Source organism: Halichoeres trimaculatus, unplaced genomic scaffold, assembly GCF_033239565.1.
Source record: "Halichoeres trimaculatus isolate MK-OKI-2021-1 unplaced genomic scaffold, fHalTri1.1 fHalTri1_scaffold_14, whole genome shotgun sequence".
Lineage (NCBI taxonomy): Eukaryota > Metazoa > Chordata > Actinopteri > Labriformes > Labridae > Halichoeres > Halichoeres trimaculatus.
The window spans coordinates 10,135,968-10,162,660 of NW_027437192.1; the positions used below are offsets into that span (position 1 = coordinate 10,135,968).

Genomic DNA, 26,693 nt, shown 5'->3' on the forward strand with positions numbered 1-26,693 from the left:
GAGAGGATGTGTGTTTGTCTGAGTGTGTATGCGTGGGCTGACATGGTGTTTACATGCTTTTGAGCAAAAATAGCTTGATGCATTGCAGTGTTTGCCAATAACAATAACGTTATTACAATGTGGTTACATTAGCCATTAGCAGTTATCTGATTGTAGCTGGGTAAGTTTATAAGGATAGCAATAATTGATAATGAATAATAAGTTACAAAGACTTTCTGTAATTAATTGAATTATGACAAAGAAAGAAACTGAGACATGTAGGCTGACAAAGTCTACATTAAGGGGTCAGAATATAATCTTTTAACTTCTGTTTTAGCATTATGATGATTATCACTTAAGCATAAAGCCAAATTAAAACAGAAAGATCCATTACTTTATCCTTGTTGCTCTTATTCCTTGTCATATTGTACAGCTGTGATGTAAATTTGTACCAAAACTGTAAAAAACAATCTTTATTTGTTGTTTTATTGACTTCTAATAAGGTTTCCCTCCTAAAAATAACGGCTTTGTGTGTGAAAGTTTGCAGACAAGTTAAAACCAAGCAAGTAAGGGAAATTGTATGGTGATCAGGTTGTAAATAAGATAAAGTAAATTAGACATTTCGCATTTTTGCCTCGTTTCCTACTCTATCCACCAACCCATCTTATCTGAATAAATATTAGTTAAATAAAAAATATGAGTAGAATAAAAAAATAAAGAAATAAATCTCAGAATAAATTAAAAGGAGCACAAAGAAGAAAAAGTCTTGGGGTATCTGCCCCTTCACTCACACAATAATTAAACAAAAACCTGATCAGAGAACCAAAAATACAGCCAGCATGCTTTTAGCTGTGCAAAAAAAAAAAAAAAAAAAAAAGAAGTATAATATATTCATATTTTAGGTACGTTTTTATATTTCTTGATATAAATGATAAATGTATTATTATTATGCCCTTTTATTTTGTTTATTTTATTATTTTTTGTTTTTATTTGTTTATTTTTTCTATTACAGGTTAAAGGTAAGTATGTATGTACGTGAATAAATACAAAAAAATCCTGAAAATCACTACGTAAAATAAATCAACTTTTTTAACTGTTGTTTTTTTATACAGTTCAAAATAATCCCCTGGATTTGAGCCAGTTATTACAGGGCTCTAAACTAACTTTTTCACTGGTAGCACTGGTGCGACCAACTTTCTCAGTTGGTCGTACCAGCACCGTTTTGGTCGCACCGTTTATTTATTTATTTATTTATTTATTTATTTATTTATTTATCTATCTGTGTGTAGTAACTCCAGCTATGATTTTGCTAAATATTTTACTGTAAATATGAAGTTTCTCTGCAACAAGCTCTGGCGGACAAAACAGGTTATTTCTTTTATGTAAGTTTAAAAGAAAACAATAAAAATTCTTCTTAAATAAAAGAAAACAATAACAGACATGCATGTGTGTACATATCAGGGTTATTATAGTTAAAAACATTTTCGTTAAAAAACAAAAAACAAAACAAAAAAAAACAAACAAACAAGGCTTTACATAAAACAATGACTAAAATGCTTAAGTGAGTTTACAAAACTTACTAAAATAACCCAAAATGATCATTTGGTCCATTTTGGTCACAGTCTCGAGCCCTGTATTATTTTCCAATGCTGACCCAAGACTGAAGCTAATGCATTCCCCACAACGTTTACAGATTTAAAATTCTTACAAAAATGGCCATTATTGCCACAGTGTCAACAGGCTGAGATGAAATGTGTTAGACCCCTTAGCTTGGATTGTTTTGCGGTTATCCCGGACATTTCTTTCGCCATTTAGAAAACAGGTGGCGGCAATAAAAGCATCAAATCCACCCCTCACTCTCTTTTAACTACATGAGTTACATGGTTTACAGCCAGAATACACTACCTGTCCCGAGTCCGGCCCCAGTCGAAACTGAGGCAAAGGGCATAAACTTTTTGTTACTTGCAAAGTTTTCTTCTTTACTGAAGTTTCCAAACATTAATATGGGTGCCTACATTTCTTTTGCCTCCGTGCCCCGAGTTTCTGCTCCTGCGGTTAAAAAAAGCAACATCTAAAACCACAAATCTGTTTCTTCGCGCTAAGCCCTACATCCACACATGCTCACTCACTCACACATAAACACACACACACAAGCTGTTGTCAGAATCATGGCTGCCATGTATCTTTGTGCCTTGTCATCACATGCTCCGACTGAGCTCTAAATGTCACTTGTCTCTCTCCGCTTCATCTGCCTGACTCATCCTCCCTGTCCTCACTCTGCATTTCAAATGCTCCTGTTTGTGTATGTGTGTGTGTAGGGTGTGTATATGTGTGTGTGCAACACTGACATGTGCTGGTGTGTATGCGTTTGATGGACACACTGCTGCTCTCCACCTCCCTTTGAACACTGCCTGCAAGCACAATGATGCTCCCTGCATTGATTTTCTCGTGCCATTCTATAATTATGTCTCTACTCTTTTTATTCGTCCTCCTCCCTCTCTCTTTCCCTCTTTCTGTCTTTTATCCCGTCTCTCTTATCTCCCCCTTCTCTCCTCTATTTTTCTAATTCTATCCCCCTGATCCATTTTTATGCCTCACTGTTTCCATGCTTGTTATCTCGGTCCTTTCTCCCCTTTTTTTCCCTGTTTGATCTCAACTTCTTAATTTCCTCTCTCATCTACGTCACTTGGCTCAGTGTCGTTGTGCACACCCCGCCTTCCCAGCTCTTACTGTCATTGTTTCTTTTTTTCTCTCTCTCTTACTGTTGTCTAATTTTCTCTTTTCTGCCATGTCAGATTTTCTCATGCTCTTAATCTTTTTCACTGGAAGTTCTTGTTCTCTCACCTGCCTTTTTTTTCACTTCACAGTACTGAAAAACACGGCAAAGTCTTTTTTTTTTTTTAAATCATCATGTTGTCTCTTTAACACTAAATACATAAATACTGATGTCTAATAAATAATGGAGATATCTTTCACCACATTTGAAACATACTTGTGTCATTTTCCACACTTAAGATATTTATACATCCTTCACCACATTTTACACACACAGATTTGTTATAATTGAAACTCACATTATTTACTATTTAATCTATCTGTATTTGTCATACCTGAAACTTGAGCATGTCAATACAATACATACAATATTTGAATTTATGCTCATTATTCTTCACATTTGAGATAAAAGTCATCTTTCACCACATTTCAAACATCATTTGACATGAAGGGCACATCTCAAGGTTCCATCCTTCCCTCCTTCACTTGTGTCGTTCCCTTGTGTCTTAGTCTCTCCCACCAGGCGAGGAAATAAAGGGAGGAGAGAGGAATGAAGGAGATTTGTTTTTAGAGCAATGGAGCAATGTACCTGCTGTCTGTTTATTCTGTATGCTGTTTAGAAGCACACAGATCACTTTACTGGTAAACTGCGTCATTTTTAGATTATTTATGAATTATTTATCCTTTTTCTATAGCATATCTGATCATGAACTCTGAAACTTATTTATAAGTTTATTTGTGTTTCAGGAAGATATTATTTGTTAGATTTCGGTTTTCAGTATTAATCCTCTGTTATATTAATTTGATGATGGTTGTGTTCAGTATTTTGTGCTTTAAACTCACAACACTTTTAAACCCCAGGTTTATTATCCATTTGTGAATGATCCTCAGTGATCCTTCAGCTCTGTCTTTTTTCTCTCATTAAAATCTTTTTTTTTCTAACAAAATATGAAAATCTATAGAAAAAAATCTTCATTCAGTACAAGGTAGATATCAAAAAAGAAAAAGTCGACTCTCTGTCCTCTTTCAGTCAGGAGGCCGAATTCCAGCGAGGGAAAATTGCACTTGAGCAGCTGAATGGGTCTGTGAGGGCGTCACCACGTCAGCAGCAGGGTGGGGGTTCATCTCTTGCGGGCATGCTTGTATTTGTCCACATAGGCTTTCACCACGTTAGCAACCTTACTGGCGTTTACTTCGCCACTTTTGCTGTGACACACCTTCTCTACTGCTTTACGGACAATCTCCTTGTACTCATCCTTTGTGATTTCCTTCCTTTGGTAATAGGGTTTGATGGCTGTCTTCACTTCATTGATAGCTTTTTCTTGGATCTGTTGTTTCTAAAGTTTCATGTAGAGAAGTCTGAGCTGCTGCAGCGACCAATCAGAGAGTGATATTCCATATGGGGGCGTGTCTGTCAGTGAAAAAACTTCCGCTAAGCCAGCTCTCATGTTTCCTCGATCATAGTTCCTCCAATCAATCTCCTCCCTCCTCTCTTCTCTCCCCCGAGCACAATTATCACTGAGGGACAGTGTTCGAAATGGCGACTCAGAAAGTATTTCTGGTGCCTCAGAGGAGAGAGGAGAGAGGAGGCATCAGATCAACGCTTTGAGACGCACTCATTGAAAAAACAATTTTATTATTTTATTATTTTTCTTTGACTAACCAATTTAACAACATATCTCAGTGTTACTTTTTTGTTCAGAAATATTCATATTTTAAATCCAATAGGATATCTGATGGGTAGTACCTGCTCAACATTAGAGCAGCTTTCTGAATTTGAAACTTCCATGCCCAGCAAGTTTTGATTGTGAATGTGTCTTTCTAACCCCTCTCTCATCATTATTTTCTCTCCTTTGTTTTTATCTGCAGCTTCTCTGGAGTGCACTCCATCTTCTCCATAGTCTGATGGAGAGAGCCACCAACCGTCCGGCCATCCACCCCAACATGTGATTCCCAGACAACCACATCTCTCCATGTCACACCTTTGCTCCCTGTCCTTGTTCTCTCTGAAGATAGAAAAAAAAAAAAAAAAAAAAAAAAGCCTGCCTTCTTCCCAGCCACTCCTGAGAAGCTCCCACGAGTTCTGACTTGCTGTTTCCTCACAGTCCAAACAATTCCTCACAGCTTCCTGGAATTGGACCAATAGTTTCCATTACAGGCATCCCATCTTTGATTATTGCTGACCTTTTACAGCCAAAAAACCACCAGAACTCTCACGCTATCACTCCCACACATCTCTCTGACATCTCAACTGTAGAACCAGTAACCAAGAGCCGAGCCCCTCTTAATTATCCTCTACCAGGAATTCAACACTTCCCTGAGAGAATTTTAACACAGAGATGATCTCTGTGGTGATCCAGCTGGTTTATTTATAAGGCATTGTTACTACAACAATCATCTTTACTTGGAGTGATGATGTTGCTTGTGGACCCGATCAGGCCTGTTGATAAGTTTATTTGTCCTTTTTCGTTAAAAAAAAAAAAAAAAAAAAAAAAATCAAGAGGGGAAATGAAAAGTACATCCATAAAAAAGTTTCAGCGAGACATTATCCCTAGACTGATTTTAAAACCATCCAGAGCTAACTTTAACTTTTACTTCAGCTTCATATGACTGAGGTTATTGAAAATACATTTAATAGACTAATAGATTGGCCCTTTTTAAAGCGTGGTTTATTCTTGAGCATTGATCCTACACTGGAACAGCTGACACAGTCTTAACTACAACATACTTCTATGTTGCTGTGACCCATCGCTCCGCAGTACCTCTCCAAAACACAAGAGGGCAGTGTCATCTGAATAATTGTCAGATCGTCTGTTACCGTCATTGACTGTATAATAAATGGACGTAGTTTCCGCGATGTAACCCGTCTGTTCCTAGAGTAACAAAGCCAGGCCATAATGGAAATGATGCAGGCTTCGAGCCCTGACTAACGGCTATTATGGCGCCAGACATGAACTGCGCTTCTGATTGGACAAACTTGTGATCTTAATATCTTCTAAAACACTCAGTTAGAAAAAAAACACTTTGCATACAGTGTGTGCAAGAGTGAAATTAGTGATTTAGACCAAAGCCAGGCTTTGAACCCACCTGTAAATTAGGGCTGCAGGGATATGAAAATTTTGTTCGATACAGATATCTGATATGAATATTGCTGTTATGGCTGATAACCGATATTTACCAATATCAATATTGAATTTAAAAAAAAAACAATCTGAGATTATCAAATTGTGAACATACTGAAAATCATGTGAACTGAATTTTTCAATATCTACCTTTATTTTCAAACATGTTTTCCTTGTCCACTCTTCTTGGGTAGTTTTGGTGTTTACATAGTCATAGAAAACAATATTATTTGGGTCTTGAAATATCATTCAAGATGCTCTTAAAAAATGGCTGGCAGCTATTGAGTAAATATCCGCCCACTTTCATACATCAGACCATATGGATATGTTAAAAACTAATACTAACATCAGCTGATACCGATATTGATACCGATATATCATGCATTCCTACTGTAAATCATTTCAAAGTATTGTAAGGACAGGAAACAGCTTCTGGTCTGCATGTTCATTTTGACACAGTTACATTTTGGAGGAGGTGCATGTTGGCTGTATGGGTACACCCCTACAAAGGTGTTGTAGCTACATAGACCCACAGCATAGGGTACCCTTTAATTCAATGCAGAAGAATAAACCAGGTTTAAATTTCCCCCTGTCCAATTAAGTAACTCCAAAGGCTTGCAGTAAATAGCATCACATAGAGTCTACTTTCACATTTAAACACTCTCTCTGTCTGTTTGTGGCATGTTAAGTCTTCATTGCAACATTTTATGTTCCTCCCCCCTAAGTACTCTTGCGGTGCAGTGCTCAGCTTCCCCACAAAAGACTTTGAGCTAAAAACTGTCTGCAAGAACAATCCACATGTCTACATCCTTATTCCCATAATGCAAAGTAGTTGCACATTTTACAAACTCTTTGTGTGTTTTCGTGCTCTTTCTCTGTCTCATTCTGCGCAAAGATCCTGTAAACAGTATTCCAAACCACCTGGTGAAGTGTCCATATCTCCTCTCACCTCTTCATATAGTGGACCTCTCTCTTAGGACCGTAAACTTAAAAGAACTTCACTGTGAAAACAACCAACAGTTAGCGTGGGAATAAACATTCAGCCTGGCGTGGCATCAGGTGTGGTTAAGTTGGCTCCTGGCGAAAATGAACACCGCCGCTGTGAAAAGCAATCCGAAGGAGACAGAGCAGAACCTGGAGAAAAGGAAAAAAGAGAAGTAAGAAAAAAAAAAACAGACGGGATGAACTGCATAAGGAAATTCCCTCGGTGTCTCTAAACCGCCGTGCCAGTAGGTAAACTGAAACAAAAGGCAAAGGGAGTGGCGAAGAGAAAAAACAAGGATCAGGCAAAGCAACAAGGGCTCTGAGATGCTTTCGACTTGAAACTCTTTACCGCTAATGAGGGGGAAGAAGAAGAAGAAAAGACATCACATATAACAAAAGAAGAGCCTTTTTTTCATTTCCCTCTCTTCGGCGTCTCTTTATTGCTTCATCTGTTTTCCATCTCACTGCTTTGAGACTTATTTTTAGATGAGAAATATTGCAAGTAGTGAAGAAAGGAGATGAGCAGAAAAGCTTGTGATGAAAATGTTGTGTGTCAGTCTATTAGGGAGAAACACTGTAACCTATTTATCTCTGTTAATGTGAATAACGGCCATTCACTGTTGATATTTTAGGTATTTTAACTGCACTTAAAAGCACATGTGTGAGTCAGGAAACAGAACATCTGTTACTCATCCTCGTCACTTTGTCTATAAGTGTAAATACATCATTACGGCTGGAATAATGACACTCATGTCTTTATCAGCAGCTGATTTAAATGTGTCAGAGTGATGTTCATCAAAAGCTCCGATGTAGCATGAGCTGTTGTCATGGTAACAACATCTTTCCTCTGGGTGCTGTCAATCAAAGGCGATGTAAAGAAGAAAAAAAAAGCTGATGTGGTTGGAGCATTTGGGGGAAACAGGGTCAATGTTGGCCCCCGAGAGCCATTGCTTTTTAATGGGATTCAATTTGTACACACGGTCCCCGTGCATCCAGCCATGCATTGTTTGGATAGCGGCTGTAGCCTCTAACGCAGCAAGGACCTGTGTGTGGATTGAATAGTATTGATCAGGACATACAGTCAGTCCATGAGGATTACCAAAGCCTCCAGGATCATGAGTGTGTGTGTGTGTGTGTGTGTGTGTGTGTGTGTGTGTGTGTGTGTGTGTGTGTGTGTGTGTGTGTGTGTGTGTGTGTGTGTGTGTGTGTGTGTGTGTGTGTGTGTGTGTGTGTGTGTGTGTGTTTGACAGTCACATAGGAATGGAGTTGTTCGGGCTAAAACACAAGTGGCTATTTCACGGTTGGGTGGAGATGCCTTGTCTGACTCTGCCAAGGCCACATGAGGAGGAAAAGGGGGGATGAAGCCTCCGTTAAGTTGGGAATTTCTTCATTCTTCCATTTCAAATTGGAAACTGACAACGTGTGGACTGGGAGGAATGGTTTTCAGTGTTGGCGCCTGCTGAGTTAGAGATCTGGAATTATCCATGCGAACAACTCTTAGCTGGAGACCCCTACAGTACAATACTGTTCTTTATATCATTATGATAAATTGATATTGATTATGGTAATCGTAAATAGTGAAATTGCAAAAAGATGCCTTCATTATTCAAAATGGTAAGGGCATATCTCCATGTCTCTGTCTTCATTTATCATGAACAAATCAATAGTTATACAAAAAGTCATGTTATCAGAATTGTAATGTATTTTTTGTATCGCTCTGTATAGTGGAACATATCTTGGGCTTGTGATTGAGCAGCTGACTTTGTGTCACTAACCTTGAAAGATCTTCTTCCTGATTGCAAACTCCAACAAAGTGAAAGTGAAACTAAACCTGCAAATTTTAAATATGTAGCAACACAGTTAGTTTTACAATATTACCACGCTGCAAGATGACAGGACTTGTTCCTGTGGTGTGTCACATGAATATGCTGGTTAAGTCTCTGTCGGAAGACTGTTCCCCTATTTCACATATGTACTGTTATTCTTGTAGCGTATGAATAATACTATGTTTATATGAAGAAAAAATGTAGTGCTTCACAAATTTATTAGACCACCGCCTTGTTGAAGGTGTTTGCTACCACTGCTCAAAAGCAACGGTTTATTGCTTATTACCAATATATATATTTGTACAATCAGCCCTTATATCTTTTTGTTTCTTTTTTGTAATCCGTAAGTTTTCAATTATACTGTTTTTACTTAAAACAAGTGGGGGAAAGTAAAGCGCTTATTCTTTTTTTTGGTTGACAAATCACAGTTATTAATATAGTAATTTCCACCAAAAATACAGTTTTTTACTTGTATACCTGAGCAGAAATCTTTGTTTTAGTGGGTTTTTTCCTTTTTTTTTTTTTTTTTTTTTTTTTTTTGTTTGTCTTGATTCATTTTTGGCTCATCAGCATGCTGGCTCAAATTTGGGTATAAAAACTTAAATTCAGTATGAAACTTCTCACTCTTGTTCAGAATGGTGAAGGTATCAAAAATATCTTAAAAACAAAGAGAGTTGAAGCAATTCATGATGCTGGATGGTTCTCTTGATCTCCTGACAGGTGGTCTAATAAATTTGTTAAGCACTGAATATATAATCATAAAGAAATAAGAATCCATATCTGCAAAAGAGAAGCTAGCTTAGATCAGAAACGAAACTTTTTGCACCTCGTAGTTTTATTGCACTTTTTTCATAACGTGTGTTTCTGTTTGATTCTGTTGTTTACATTCTTTTGACTAAACTTTGGCAAAAGGAAGATGTAGCTTGAAAAAATGCTGAGTCGTCTTATCATCAATTAGCTAACAAAGAGTTTCTTACGGCAGTTAGCTTCACCTAGCTTAGCGCCTGGCCTAAACTCTCTCCATCCGCTCCTCTAAAAAATGTTTGATACATTCAGAAATTAGACGACTACTCTGAAAAATCTTAGAAAGCTAACAAGCAACAATGATTCTTTAAAGCTAAGTAAGCTAACTGACATTTTTTTCGCAGCCTGTATGCTAGGCTATGCTAACCTGCTGCTGAATCTGGCCTTGGATTTAGAAGATAAACACAAAAGAACTTTTAATGAAATTCTTCAGTAACTTTATGCCAAAAAAAAGTTTATTTCCCTAAGTAACTTTAATTTAGAGTATCAGTGATCAGACGCATTGATGGTAGCTGAGAGGAAGCTGGCAAAACCAATGTCCATTCATCCCCTGATCTAATCTGGTGGGAAAAACACACCAAGCCGACTTCTTGTGATCTTCTAGTATATCAACCACTTGCATTGAATTTCATCATATTATGGGTATTGGCCTCGTAAAGAAAGAAAGCACTGTGTCTGTATTCAAACCTCAATGGATTATTGAAAGCTTTTGTATCAGTGTTTAGCCCTTCCCTCTCTTTGAAATTAATTTTTCACACCAACTGTCTGACTTAAAACAAGACCTGAACTTGCTTAAAGCTTCTCTACTACACAACAGATGTAGCAGTGTGTTTTTGTGATGCATACGCCAGGTTGTAGCACCATAATAACCCTGGATACAGGCAGTAAAATACTGATTCTTTATTGCTACTCTCCAGTGGGTTCAAAGGGAGGAGTAGATTTTCCTCCAGAGGCATGAGGGAAAGTTTCCACTGCATTTTGGCTCAGACATCCAGGTACAACCAGCTCCAGATCTGGCAAATGTGCCAAAATGTCCAAGGACTTGCCTGAACTAGCTCAGCTTGTAGTCTCTCGGCACCTGAGAGAAGTTTGGCACGTACTCACAGACGCTAATCAACGGTGCACTGTTACACAAGTGAACGCCAGACTAAACCTCACATGATGTTGCACAAGAACTCTCACACACGTAACATGCACACAAACTAAAAGTGTGTGTGTGTGTGTGTGTGTGTGAATACACGTCAACAAGCACAGGACGCGTAATTCTCAACAGATTCGCAGTTAATAGTCACACAGGCTGGGACGTTTTACGACAGTTGTGCAGCGATAAACATTAAGGAGACACTTCAGTCACAATCCAAACAGATGTCAAATATATTTCTGCCGTGGTGACAGCATGTTTAGACGGGTGTTTTTGTAACCAACAGGCATGATCAAGCCCTTATCCCCAAGCTGTCTACTTATAAGGTGCCTAATGATGGATATTAATGATGATATTGATACCATGTATACAGTATATATAATAAACAGATTAAACTTCATGTCCAGTGTTTATTCTGTTCTCCCACTCTCCTCACACTGTGCAGTGTGTGTGTGTGTGTGTGTGTGTTTGTCTGTGTGTGTGTGTGTACAGCTACTCACAGGCAGCAGATGTGCACTGAGTTTGCAGAAAAGATGACCTGACAGATGTGACAGATGCTAGTGTTGTAAAGGTGTGACGATGCAGCTTGGGAAGGTTTCCTGCTGCGATCTCTCAGCAACTTCACGTCAGGCCTCTGGGCCCTACAGGTGAGTCAGTAATGTGTATCTGAAAATGCCTGAGAGTACCCACAAGATCTGACAGGAGGCTTAAAAAGCTGAAATGTAATGGCTTTGAGTCTTAAAAGTATGAAAAATTCCATCATCTGATGGTTATCATTAAGTTGAGCTTGCTATCATACAGTGTCGACGCCACTTTCCACTGGTGTCCATAGAGCTGTAAATATGCAGATGATACTCTAGTCTCCTGTGTGTTGATGCTTGGGGATACAGTTTGTCGTCACAGAAACAGGATCCAAACCTCAAGATGCTTTCAGGAAAAGGTTGCTTTTACCTTCCAGAAGACTGTGTCAATACCATAGACTGTAAAAAATGGACATTATCTTGCTCAGCTCGTAGTGAGGTCGCCACAAAAACTACTCCCCTCGTGGCTGGCTGCAATAAGGTCAATAATGTCTCCCTGGTCGCTCCAGATGGGCTGTGGTCGAACTTTAAAAATTAACACACCTCGTAGAAATGCTCCTCATGCCCGATTGTTGTGGTGACCTAAAGACATTATTTTGCTGCCTTGTATTTAAGTCATCTTTTTTAGTTATAAAGGTTAAAAACAAGGTTTTACGTTACGTGTTATAATGATTGACAGCTGCCATTCATGTGTATTTTTTCAGGGATTGTAAAACATGTCAGGAGGGAGACCCAAGAAAAGATTAGACCAAAGAAAAAAACAACTTTTTGTTACCCGGCTCCACTCAGATTCTGCCAGAAATCTTCCCAGTCTCTACTGCACAGACTCTGTCTGCACAACTGCTACCAATGGCTGCACCTGTGACAGGATATTTTGGCTTCCAAACTGTACAATAGTGAATGACGGAGCCACACTGTCCACTCTATATACAGGCTATGGTCAATACAGGCGACTGAATTGAAGAGATAAGCCTGTTTTAAAGCTAGCAACATGTTAGCCAAGCTAATGATTACCACACAGTCTCCCTGAAATCAACAGCAAGAATTCAGTTCAATACAATTCAGTTTATTTAAATATACAAAAGTTCAATTCCAGATTAAAATATTAAAGCCATATGAATCTGTTTGTGTTGATTTTGGCACCCCCTGTGGTGAGTCTAATTTTTGCTGATTTTTTTCCTGTAAATGTTTGGTAATTGTTTTGGGTTTTTTTTTTTATAGCAACTCTTTTCCTGCTTTCTAACACATATTTTGAAAAAAATATTTTTGTTTGTTTTGACTTGGGAGGCCACTGTGTCATAAATTAGATGATATTTTGACCCGTAACAGGACAGATTCACTTAGATTAGAGCTCAAAGGGTTGAATACAGATGAAAATCATAACGACATAGAGATAAGATAGATCATTCATATTTTTATGTATAAAATCTGGGGAGTTTCACTTTAATATTCTATTATCAACATGTCCCAGAACCCTGTTTCCTTCCACTAATGTGTTTGCAGCAATGTAGTATAGAGCGTTAACAATGAAAACATTATGATCCAGACCAGATCCAGTTTTGTGTAATGGTTCCTATGTCAAATACACATCATCACATTTATTCCATTTACGTTTTTGAGGGAAACAGTCGTGAGATTTCAGTATTACGAAACAAAGTGCTATTTGTTTAATTATTCTCGACACAAGTCTATATATCTTATTCAAGTTTGGGATACAAGGGTTGCATTGATGTATATAAAAAGTTTTATGCAAAAAAAAAAAAAATGACCACAGCATGTCAAAACCTAAAATTGTTTTCTGGCAGACTTGTTATGGTAGATCATAAAGGGTTAAAAGAGATACCCTCCTATTTTGTTCAACCACCAAAATTTATTGAACAAATGAATCCAAATAAATCCCACAATTAAACTGATCTGAACTGATGCCCACAGACTCTGCCCACCCTGTATTCCTGTTCCACATGCTGCTGTGGTGAGGCTGAGGAGGAGGAGGAGGGGTGGGGGGATAACCAGCGTGAGGGATGAAGAGAAAGTAAGATATGACAGAAAATCGCTCGCACTCAGTCCCCTGCCGCCTCTCCTGAGACCTGCAACACACAAACCTCAGCACTCCAGGCTCCCACCTCCTGCCTGGACGAGATCTCCACTGTTTTCTTTTGGTCTCTGTGTGTGTCTGTGAGATTTCCCCGCTCCTATTTTCTCTCTTCGCCCTGACCCTCTTTTCTCTCCTTCACTTTCGCTGCTCTGATTCTATCTGTCACTCACTGTGTTTGAGTGCTAGGATCTGAGACTGCAACTCAAATATGTGCTCCCTGTCATCTATTCTGTTTCTTCTTCTTCTTCTTCTTCTTCTTCTTCTTCTTCTTCTTCTTCTTCTTCTTCTTCTTCTACTCTGCCTTTAATTTCATCAGTTCTCAGCTGTTTCTATTTCTATAACTTTGTTTTCTTTGTTGCCTCAGAGTTTCCAACATCTGTTCTTTCTTTATTTATGCGTCCTCTTTCTCTTCTGTGTGCATCCTCCTTGGTCATGCATTCACGTTGAGCACGAGCAGGCGGCTGTATGAATTAAACATCTCAGACAGAGCACACACTGAGCCTCTTTGGAGTGTCAGGATGAGCACTGGTACTCAGATAGGAGGGCTTTGACCACACACAGCGAGTGTTTGTCAGTGTGTGTGTGAGTGTTACTTTATCACACAGAGCAGCGAGGGGTATCAAATCTATTTGCCTTCATGTTTTATTGGTGGCGGGTGAAAAAAAAGAGAAAAGTTTTCTTTAGTTTTAAGCTGCAACACTTTTTCTTTATGAATGTGTTTCTAGGTGTAACATATACAAAATAGCATCTAGATTTCAAATGAAAAAAACACACGCTCTGAAGTTATGTTGTAATGTTTGTTTTAAAACATTACATAAAGTACAAAGCAGGGCCAGCCCTAGCCATTTTGGGGCCCTGGGTGGAAGAAGCCCCCTTACAGCCACCTATGACAAAAACACCACGAACATTAGAAACCCAGTCTAAATCGTTATCAGAATGAATTATATGAAACATAAAGAAGACTTTAATCATTTGAAGCTTGCTTAACAAATACATACAACGATTTAAACATATAAAAAGTCACCCACTAAGAAATATAAAGTTTTCCTTCTATATGTTTGGAGAGCCTAAAACTTTTTCTGTTGTAATCATATATATTTGGGTCATTTTCCATTTGTTTCTTCTTAAAATGTTTGCATCTCAAATTCCATTTTTCTCACATTGGTGTTTTAGAAAACTCATATTTCAGCCACTGTCTGAAACTTATCTCTTAAGATGTTATCTCTTTAATGCTCCATAAACCCCCTTCCCTCTGATTGGCTAGCCTTCTGGAGGTCTGAATGAATGAATGAATGAATGAATGAATTTATTTCGAACATGCAAAAAAAAAAGAAACAAAACAGAAATAGGTCGTCACCATAAACAAACACATGCATACTAAACTTAAAAGAAAAACGAAGACTGCAGCAACAACCTGCATGTGTTACATAACTACATGCTCGAAAAGGAGTAGGAAGAAGTTAAACTTATTTAATCCTACCCCTATTATCCACACCTCCTACGGTGATATCTTAACTTTTACATATTTATACTTTTCATACACATTCACATAACATTTCCCTTATATGATACTTAATTTCTGTATATGTTTTGTTTGTTTGTTTAATTTTCAATTGGCTCTGTCATTACCGCCCTGGGTCAAACTGCTGTTCTTCATCCTGATATTTATTCAAAAGGTGTGTTTTAAATATTCTCTTAAATATGCCTATAGTTTTACTTTTCTTTAATTCATCTCTCAAACTGTTCCATAATTTAACCCCTGATATTGACAAACACATACTTTTTAATGTTGTCCTAGCATGGTGTATTTTGAAATTCAGCTCCCCTCTTAAACTATAACCTCCTTCTCTTTCTGTAAACAGTTTTCTTATGTTGTCTGGAAGTAAATTGTTTCTTGCTTTGAATATTATTTGTGCAGTTTTAAGCTGAATCATATCTTGAAGTTTTAGGGTTTGTAATTCTAGGAAAAATCTGTTTGTGTGGTCTCTAAATCCTGCTTTATTGATGAATCTGATGGCTCTTTTCTGCATTTTAATCAGTGTTTGGAGATTACTTTTGTATGTGTTTCCCCATACCTCTAGGCAGTATGACAGATATGGCAAAATTAATGCACAATATAAAATATAAAGTGCTCTCTGGCTGAAAATTTGCCTTGTTTTTCCCAGGACGGCAATGCTCCGTGCCAACTTCCCCTGAACATATTTAATGTGCGGCTTCCAGCAGATTTTGTGATCAAGAATTACACCAAGGAATTTGATTTCATTTACTCTTTTTATGTTAACATTGTCAATATTTAATTTTACATTTATATTTTTGCTTCGTTGTCCAAATAACATAAAATTTGTTTTATTCAGATTTAAAGACAGCTTATTTGCTTTAAACCATCTGTTAACATTGTTCATTTCCTTTGTAATTACATCCAAAAGCTGCTGTAATTCCACATCACAATAAAAAATATTTGTGTCATCTGCAAATAACACAAATTTTAATACATTTGACACATGACAAATGTCATTTATGTACATTATAAATAGTTTTGGTCCTAAGACTGATCCTTGAGGGACCCCACAAGTAATGTCCATAAGATTAGACGCAATCTGATCAATATGTACAAACTGTTGACGGTTTCGTAAATAGCTCTTCAACCAATGCAAAACATGGCCACGGATACCATATTTCTCTAATTTTCTTGTTAGTATATCATGATTAACTGTGTCAAATGCTTTCTTGAGATCTAAAAACACTCCCAGTGCGTACCTCTTTGTGTCAATAGAGTCTGTTATTTCTTCTACTAGTTCTATGAGGGCCATTGTTGTTGATCTATTGTTTCTGAAACCATATTGACTATCAGTTAGCAACTTGTGTTTCTCAACAAAACCATCAAATCGTTTTATGAATAATTTTTCTAGTATTTTTGAAAACTGGGAGAGTATTGATATTGGCCTATAGTTACTGAAGTTATGTTTGTCGCCTTCTTTGAATATCGGAATAACTTTGGCAATTTTCATCTTATGTGGGAATATTCCTTTTTGGAAAGACAGGTTAAAAACATAAGTTAGTGGTTTTGCAATACCATCAATAACTTTCTTCACAGTTACCATGTCAATATCATCCCAGTCTGTACTGGTTTTGTTCTTAAATCCTTTGACTATTTCATAAATTTCTTTTTCTTCCACAGCCGTTAAAAACATTGAGCTTTTATTTCCCTCCACATAATTAGTTGGATCTATTTCTGTCCCATCCACTTTTATTTCCTCTGCCAGTTTTGGTCCTATATTTACAAAAAATGAATTGAATCCATTGGCTACCTCCTTCATTTCTTTAACACTGCTTCCTTTGTCTATAAGATACTGTGGATATTGATTATTCTTTGTTCCATTTTTAATTACGGTGTTTAGTGTACTCCATAAACCTTTTGTATTGTTTTTATAATATTCTAGCTTTTTACAAAAGTATTCTTTTTTACAAGTTCTCATAATATTAGTTAGTTTATTTTTATATGTTTTATACTTCTTTTTCGCTTCAATAGTTCTATGTTTTATAAATTCTCGATAAAGGGTATTCTTTTTTTTGCAGGCATTTTGTAGGCCTTTTGTCATCCACGGTCGTCCTGCATATTTTTTATTTATTTTACATTGTGTTACTGGACAGTGTTTATCATATAATATCTTAAATATTTGCAAGAATGTTTCATATGATTTGTCAACATCATTCTCATCATATACAGTTTTCCAGTCTTGCTTTACTAGCTCATTTCTAAAACTGTTTAACGTCTTTTCTGTTCTAATTCTTCGATACATAATGGTTCTCTTGTTTTTGTTGCTCTTGTTTTTACACTCATAAGCTGCAAAAATGGGTAAATGGTCGCTAATATCATTGATTAATAGCCCACTTTTTATGTTATTATCCATAACATTTGTAAATATATTATCTATTAAGGTGGCACAATGTGTTGTTATTCTGCTTGGCCTTGTTATGAGGGGAAATAGCCCAATGCTGTACATGGTATCGATAAATTCATCTGTGTTTTTGTTGTGATTTGGATTTAGCAAGTCTATGTTGAAGTCTCCACAAATAAACACCCTTTTCTGATATAGAGTCGTAAATAATCCTTCCATGCTGTGAGTAAAAAAGTCAATATTGGATCCTGGTGTTCTATATATGCAACTAAAAATAAATTTTTTCTCTTTTTCCATACAAATTTCAACAGTAAGACACTCCATCACATCATCGATTACAGTTGTCATACTTTCAACTTTTTTAAAGTGCAAGTCTTTATTAATGAACAGGCCAACCCCACCTCCCTTTTTATTTTCTCTATCCAAGTGAAGGAATTCATAGCCATTTATTTCAAAGTCTCCAGCCTTTTCAGGGTTTATCCATGTCTCAGATACAGCTATTACACTGAATGGTCTCATAAACAGTCTAAGATATTCCTGTCTGTGGTCAGACCTTGGTGTTTGAGGTCTGCCGTGTCATGATGCCTTTGAGAGACCCTTGTGTGATGACTTCATCATTCAGTAAGATCTTGTGAAGATATCGTAAAGATCTATTGCCAATTTTTGAACTGACCATTTGAGAATTTTACAGATTCTGTGATTTCTAAAACATGAATATGAAGCTGTTTGAAAGTCTTCACGTTTAGTATGAACATCCAGCTTTGTTAATTTAATGTCTTTGTACTCCATGAATGAATGAATGAATAAAATAATGAATGACTATCCACATTTAAATCACTGGAAAACATAATACCCCCTCTTTAAAGCTCCTGTGATAATTTTAAGCAGGTTGCGAAACAGACAGAAATTAACGTAGAACCATCTTAATAGCCCAAGAGAACAAGTCAGATCAAATTAGACTATGAGCATGAAAGTTCTTTATGTTTATACATTTGTCTTAATGTTTTTAATGCACGGGTAGGTGCCAGTTGTTGTGATAACCTGCACGCTGCTGAAACCTTTTTTTTTTTTTTTAACTCAATTTCCACAGAAAATATTATGTCTCTTTTTTTTTTACCCTTTTTGGGTTAAAATTGCTTCTATCTATCATCAGGAAAAAAAAAAAAATCAATACCAACCAAAAGTGACTCATAGTAGCTTTAAACCTTGTGGTGACAGAGTTGTCTATGAAAACGTGTTTTTTGAAGATGAAAGGTATAAAAAGGATCATTTTGACTAGTGTTGATAGGAAATGATAAAAGCTTTTTATGCACTTTGTTTAGGAAGGGAGACTTATGTTACTGACCACAGAAAGTATTACATCTTTCGTGGCAACAAACAAATCTCTGTCTTCTGATTTTCACACTCATATCTCTCTGTCTTATCTTCCACACTACTCTTATCATGTTTGACTTTTCTGTACGTGTTGTTTTCAACCCTTGGTTTGAGTCAAAACTGTTTTTGCCTTAAACAACACTGCGTCTCCCTTGTCTATTTCCCATGTTCATGTTATTATTTCTCAACTTTAGTGTTTGATCTTGTTGCTTTCTTTCCCTTAGTTCTTTCATCCATATCCCACCCTCTCCTCCCCCTTACAGCTCCCCCCCTTTGCTCTCACTGATCCCGTCAATGTGACTGATATGGAAACCTTTCGAAGCGATTGATGTTGCTTGTTTCGCCAGCCACTCTATCTCAGTGTGTGTATCATTATCTCTACATGTGTCGGAACCTGTGCCTGTTGTGTTAGCCCTCATATCTGTATAAAACCGTGCACACATGTAAGTGGCATCAGAAGAGTCTCTTCAGCAGCTAAGCCTTCTTATCTCAGCCCTGGCTGTGTTGATTCAGTATAGATGAAGCTGACATCCATCCGGTCGTGAACTCCCAGCTCTGTACCCACTCAGTCCCCCGCTCTGTGCCACCCGGCTACGCTCTCATCTCCAGCAGACACTTTTTATTGTGTTTTATCTGGCCAGCATTGGCACCGCCAGTGTCAGCACAGCAGAGGATAATGCACACTTTGTTACAATGATTTACTGAGGCAACCTTTTAAAGTTTAAGAGGTCTTTTACAGGTCAGAAAAGATGGCTGCAAATCTGTTCCATTGGACAACCACGGAGCAAAGAGAAATAATGGGTCAGGGAAATGGGAAAAACCTTTACACACAGTTCAGCTTACTTTAAAACGCCTGATAAAACTGCTAGGATCAATATTTGTTTATAAATATAAAATCAAATGATTTGCTTTATGTGAAAGGCTCCACCTTTAGTCTGTTTCAAGTGATCCTTGCGTTTTCAAGGCACGTTTTTGTTCAATCCTTTATTTAAAAAAAAAAAAAAAGGATAATGCATCTCCTCTTTCTGTTATACCGAAGGCAACATCCTTTCTTTGACAGGCGCTAACATGCTATGCATTTGGTCGACGCAGCTGCGATCAGGTTTTGCCAACTCTAATACTTTTTTAACTTACCAATAAAAATGGAAAGGTATTTTTATACTGAGTGAGTCCACAGCGTCATGGTTAAATTCTGCCAGATCCACATTTGGTTCATCTCCGCTTCGCCACCAGACAAGATTTTCAATTCTAGTGAATCTGAGTCTTACATTAGCTCTGCTAAAAATAAGCAAGCTTTTTTTTTTCATCACACAGTGCAGGGTTTGTTTTTTCAAATAACATGTCACTTTCAAAATTATTTGACTTACAAGTTTTTCCCATGTAAGGGCATCACCAACTTGACGAAAGGCGGGAACTCCCTAGACTCCCTAGATCTGTTTCTTTGCATCATCCCAACTCAAACAAAGCTACGTTGAGTTAAGCATTACAAATATTTTCAACTTGCCAATAAAAAAGATTAAGATCTTTTGGGAGTTAGAGAGTCTGCAGCCAAATTTGCCAGTCAATTTGTGTGCTTACATTTCATCTGCTTGGTTCAGTTTGTGCTCCATCTCCGATCTCCACAATCCGGAACCCTCCACAGCAGATACGCAATATTTGCTTAATACCAGAGCCACCCACCTGCATGTGACTAACTGGGAAGGTTCAGGAATTCTGGCAGCAAAACAATGTTAAAGCCTCCATCACAAAAGTGAATCTGGGATGTTTTTCAGCATTTGCAGGTCCAATAATCTGCTTTTTCATGCAGTGTAGGCCTAGAGTCAAAAGGTCAGATGTTTTCAGAGATTATCTATGACAACATGAATGAAGAGAAACTGATAATGGGGGTAGAAAACCATTGATTCTGTAATGTAAAGTGCATGTGTTGATTTATTTTTTTTATTCTTGTCTATAATGTACGGTGGCTGGTGGGTGTCAGACAATTTGCAAACTCCACAACACAAATGCAAAAGTGACAACACAACAGAAGTTAAAAGGGGTTACTTATCCAAACAGACCTGGAAAAGTTGTAAAAGTAAGAAAATGATTGACTTCATCTATAATAAATACAGCCTCATAGAGGTGTCACCTTTTGATATCCTTTATAGTACTTTTATTTCTTTATTTAAGTCAGCATTAGAGCTATATTCATTATATATTTCTTATAGACTGTAAAAAAAAATGGACGTCCGCTTGCTCGGCTCGAAGTGAGGTCTCCACAAAAACTGCTCCCCACAGTGGCTGACTGCAGTATAGGCCAAAAAATCCGGCTTTCCAGCCATTCCAGACGGGCTGTGGTCAAACTTTAAAAAATTATTACACCTCGTAGAAATGTTTCTTACATCTGATTGTTGTGGTGATTTTAAGATATTACTTGGCTGTCTTTTATCCAAGTCCTTTTTTCTCTGAAAAGTTTCATTTCCATTAGTCATACGAGGTTAAAACCAAGGCTTTACATAACATTCAACGATGATTGACAGCTGCCGTTCTCATATATTTTTTTCAGGGATTGTCAGGAGGTAGAGTCAAAGAGTGATTAGATTCTCGAAAGAAAGAAAAAAAATATACATATATTTGTCACCCAGCTCCACTCAGATTCTCCCAGAACCCCTCATCGTCTCTACTGCGCAGACTTTGGCTGCAACTGCTGCCAATGGCTGTGGCTGTGACGGGGGTATTTTGGCTTCAAAACCGCACAATGATTAATGGCGGGGCCACACTGTCCACTCCTTATACAGTCTATGAACTTAAGTTATGAAAAAAAAACAATCATTAACCTACTTTAACATTTTTTCTGTGTCCATGCATGTCTGATGCATCCATCATGAGGATCCAAAACTCAGGAGTCATGCCTGAATTTTCACAGTTAGGAGCATGTCTGAGTCAACAATAAAAGGTGTTTGTTTTAAGATTAAAAGCCATCCTCAGCTCCACCCCTTTGCCTGTTTAGATTGAGCAAAAGTCAGGTTGAATCAGCTCTTTTAACATGTTGCCACCATCGTCAGGCCTCAGAAACTCACGGCAGAGAAAAACGCCATCAACCATCGAAGCTTGCATCACATATTATTCATTGTGCATTGCCAAGGAACGTTCTGTGGTGGCTTTCTATTCATCTCTGGAGTGTTTATTCATTCAATTCCCTGCTGTCCTTTCACCAGAGTCTCAGCTGAAACTATCTCGGTGACCTCTCAGCCTTGTGATTCTAATCTTCCTCGTCCTGCCTTTAACTGATGCATCCAAATAAGAAAAAGCTCTTCATCATACATTCAGCAGGGAAACATTTTCTGGTCAGCGCCCCGTGGAGACGGAGACACAGGAAGCGAGCAGATGCTGCTGCCCTAAGACTTTTCCTCCCTGCACCTCACACAGCTGTGTGCCTCTCTGCTTGACATCAAGGGGAGGCCGGGGCTATTACCAGTATGTTTATGTGTCAGGCAGAGTCAATTATACCTCTGATGGGAGAAAAAAGAGCCAGTGCACGCGGTAAACATTTCCTCCCTCAGGCTGTGTGTGTGTGAACGTGAGGGAAACCTTTTTTTCCTTTTAAGCCTGTGCAGATTTCTGTGCAAATGTTGCTCCACAGGTAGTCTGAGGAAATAAATCTCCACCCTCAGCTTCCCCCTGCGTTCAGCGGTGATGGAACAGGCGAGAACCCCTACTGGGGGGAGCCAGAACCTCAGGGGCCTCCAGTCAGTAGGCGCCACTGAGGACGGAGGGGTGCTGTGAGCTCGCTCGTTAAAAAGCCCTGCACCCGACCCTAATGATACCCGCCGGCACGTTTCCCTCTCCCACCCTTTACGCTCCATCCATCTCTTTTCACTTTCACTTCTGCTCCTGCTTTCTCTCCACTTTCTCTTCCATCGCCATCTGCATCCCTCCCGCCTTTTTTTTGTTACTCCTTTTGGATGAGGAAGTGGAAAGCCGTCTGGTGGGAAGAGAGAGCTAGGCTCCGTCACACTTGCCTTCTAATGAGCAGTTGCTCTGCGTGCCATCAGCTCTGACGGAGCCAAAATGGCCGACACATTTCACACTGCTGGGCCTTGATCTGTCAGGTTGGTGAGTGACAGGCTTGATGGCTTCAACTGAATAATCCAAAGGAGAAAAAAGACAGGAGCAGCAATAAAAGAACAAAAACAGAGAACAGAAGAAGTGATGTAACTTGCTGCCTTCAGAGAGAAATCGCCTTTTTTTGTTTGAGCTGGGGTAGTAAAACGTGCCATAGTATCCTAAGAGTGTATAGTAGGCCTCCTTGCTTTTATCCACTGAGTGTATGAGCCAATGTTCAATCATTGCTCATTTCAGCCACCTGGACAGCAGAGATTTGATGACACTGTCCTGGTAAATAATTAACACAAGTGTCCTCACTTGGTCTTTCACCAGAACTGATACTGAACCAGCAGCAGTTTGTTTGTCATGGGTCATATTTGCCTGAAAGGTTGATGACCCCTGGAGGAGAACATTTAGGGCCATGAACCTTGGAACAAACAAATCAGTAGATGATGAGATTTTGCAGGAGGATGGTCCATCAGAAGAAGATATTCAATAACTAAAGCCCTGTTTCCACAAGGCGGTTCAGTTCAGTTCAGTTCAGTTCAGTTCGTCGTTTCCACTGACTAATCCTTGGACAGATCCCCAAATAACCGAGACGAGCCATCTCAATTTTTGGGAATCTTCCATAGGGGTGCCAGACTAAACTGATCTGATCCCAAAAGGTGGAGCTACAACACTGCAGATTGTTGATTGGTTGAAAGAATCGTCACTTACCATGTGATAGCGGCCTTATTTCTCTTCGCGGCACATAGTCCTCTCTGAAACAAATCTTGACAAAGAGCCACATGCCAATCACAAAGAAGACGAATTGCTGGATGTTTCCCATCATTTCTCTTTGTTTACTGTGTCCTGTTTTTCTTCTTCCTTGGATTCATTAGTGGGGTATATTGTGTTAAGCTGCTATGGCGTCACGCTATTGTTTAACTGATGCAGCTATCAGCATCCCGCTTATACCCTGCCTACCACAAGGGGGCACAGTTGGCTGTGAAAACACAAACAAGACCAGGCTGAACTGAGCCAACCTGTACCAAACTGTACTGATCTAAACTGGACTGCTAGGTGGAAATGTCAGCAATTGCAGAATTGTGTCTTGTCTTGTCTCTTGTCTTGTCTTGTCTTGTCTTGTCTTGTCTTGTCTTGTCTTGTCTTGTCTTGTCTTGTCTTGTCTTGTCTTGCTCTAAATGCTATCCTTGATTAGCTGACAGCTCGAATAGCGTAATGGTCCCTGTCTGCTTCCCCACATAAAATACCTTGTAACTCATCTCCACCATGGCTCCTCCCATTGTTGCCAGTTTAGCGATTTTGTTGCTATTTTTAGCGAGTTTCTGGACACACACACACACACACACACACACACACACACACACACACACACACACACACACACACACACCCCAGCGACAAAATTAGAGAAAAGTGATTAGCGACAAATCTAGCGACTTTTTTTGGTGGTGGGCAGCTCCAAGATCACAGGAGAAAAGTTGAAAAAAAAGTGCTGTTTTCTGTCTTTCCCAGTTCATGCATGGCCAGCTGTACATTATGGGCACTAGTACGGCTCAGTTGACAGGTAGGCAGCCGCAGGCTCAACCCCCCCACCCCCCATCCCCAGCTGTACTGTGTAAGGACAGAGTAGCAAACAATAATAATAATATATAATAATAATTTGACCATACCGATTGACATCATTGCTGACACCACTGTAGTAAAAGAGTCAAGTCAACCAAAAGTTATGGAGGGTCAGCATTTCTGATACGGCAACCACCATAGGCAGGCGTTCATGTCAGAAACCAATTTGTGATGTCACAAAGACTGCATACATACAGTCTATGATTACCCCTCAACACAGCTCACTGTATGGCTCCCATATCCCTACTTATGCAGCTCTTGGTGTCAGATTAGTTGTTTTGGTCATCGAGTGCCATGTAAGCTCAATCCAAGACCAAACATCGCTGTTCTTAAAATTTCAAGGTAACAAATGTCTTGATCTTTCAATAATGTCCGTCAGTTCCAACCGTTTTGTCGGATCAAGCTTTTAACTGAGAAGTTTGGTGGTGGTTTTCTTCTTTTGGCCGTTCTAACTGCAGAAATGTTCCCCTGAGCCCTCTGGGAAAGAAAGGTTTCTCCCTAACTCAACCGTGAGCGACATTTTGTCTGCTCCATTTTCCATTCCATTAACTTTTAATTTCCTGCCTCTTTAATACTCCTGACCCTTGATGTAATATCCCAAAGAAAAGATGTCAAATGCAAATATATGGCACCAAATTTTACAAAAGAAAGAAAAAAATGGACCAGAAACTTAACTTTTATTTACTTTTTAAACATGGAACTGTTAAACAGCTTTACCAAAGATTAGGGGCTTTGGATTTGGCTCAACTCACCCAAAAAACCTCTCCAAATTCCACCCCCAAAAAGAGCTAAGAAGACAAAACTTTTGCCTGCAAATAGTGAGGATCTGTTTAGTACTGGGTCAGTACCCCTAGTGTTTACCAAAACAGGGTCTGTGCCTGTTGAAATCTACTCTGGGCCCATATATCCCTATTTAACAAATCCTAACCATGTCTTTGATGCCTCCTCAGACTTTCCGTCTTTATTTGGCTTCTTCTTTTTCTCTGTTCTTCAAATGTGTTCTATTCTCATAGAAATTTGGGCCCTTTCACAACATTTTGATGCAAAGTTCACGACAGCCCCAGGTAAAAGATGAGTTCTTGGAACAAACACGAGCACACCTCCCACACTGTTGTGTAACCTTGTATGTGGGTTCTGGTTGGCTGTAAATCTTCAGATAGAAATCTCACAAATCTGAGGGAAGAGTTTCCAAAAACTATCCTGCAGATCTAATCACTCATCAGATATTTGTTGTGATCATGATTTGCTGTCAGCAGTCACAAATCTCTTTTGTTGGAATCAGGCTGCTCAACTTTCCTGTAAGTGTGCCAAATCAGGAGATTGTGTAGTTTTAGAATTGATGTTAAAGATTACACATAAAAGCTTCACTGAGGGGCATTTTCCTACCATGTTCACTAAACAGTGTGGTCCCAGAGATCCACAGAGCACTTCATGTTAAGGTTTCAGAAAGAGGCAGAAAGTTAAGGCATGCATTACTTTTCAACTCCAAATTTCACAGTATGCATCGAGTCTGACCAACAGATTGGCATTACATGAAAACAAACAAGAGATGAAACATACAACTTTGTCCACAGGGGGCGCCAGAATTTACACAAACCTAAAATTCTTCACCTGACCACACATGCAAAGCAATTAAATTTCCCGTCAGCCTCAGATTTTCCTTTTATTTTTTAGATTAATGGTATGTTATAGTCTCCTGACAAGCTGGTTTTGGATTATTAACTATATGTTCTATAAATATCTGAATTTGTCCATAAACTGATTAAAACAGTCAGTTGTAAAAGTAGCACAAATTCTTAACAAGATCTTGACAAGACCTTCACGAGACTTGCTGAAATGATAAAGTGATTTCTTAGGGATCTAAGGTTCACACTAGTTCAACACAAGTTGGAGAGACAGGCCTCAAACACCAAGGTCTGCAAACTAACGGTGCGTTCAATTTGTACCTTGAAGTCAGAATTTGCGAGTTTTGAGTGGGAAATTTCAACTGGAATGCCCCCTAAATTTGGAATTTCCTACTGGGAAGTCAGGGGAACCACACCACCCCTGAGCTTACTATCAAAGATGGCTGCCCTGGGTGTAAACGGTAATTATGCTCCTGTTGTGTTCTGTGTTCTGTGTTTTTTTTTTTGTTTGTTTGTTTTTTAGAAATGTGTTCGCTGCAATAAATCACCTCCATACAAAGTATTATTCAATGTTTATATACTGAAATATTGCTTCTATGGCAAGTTTTTCCAACTTGGCAACTGGAACGCTTTTCTATTGGAGATCACATCATTCCCACTCCCCACTTCCCAGTTCCGATGTTAATGGAAAGCAGCAATAGTTCTGTTCTCTGACAGGCCTCCAGAGAGCTGGCCAATCAGAGAGAGAAGGGGGTTGAGGAGCCTTAAAGAGA

The 26,693-nt window shown here is 38.6% G+C and overlaps 1 protein-coding gene across 2 annotated transcripts in view; it reads left to right on the forward strand.

Moving 5' to 3' along the window:
* samd12 (sterile alpha motif domain containing 12) overlaps positions 1-10,867 on the forward strand; it is a 146,815-nt gene extending 135,948 nt beyond the window's left edge. For both annotated transcript variants that reach the window (XM_074687453.1, XM_074687452.1), the window contains exon 5: positions 4,624-10,867. In XM_074687453.1, the coding sequence (XP_074543554.1) occupies positions 4,624-4,655 (32 nt within the window). In that variant the 3' untranslated portion in view covers positions 4,656-10,867. The remainder of the gene's footprint in view (positions 1-4,623) is intronic.
* Positions 10,868-26,693: the final 15,826 nt, after the last annotated feature.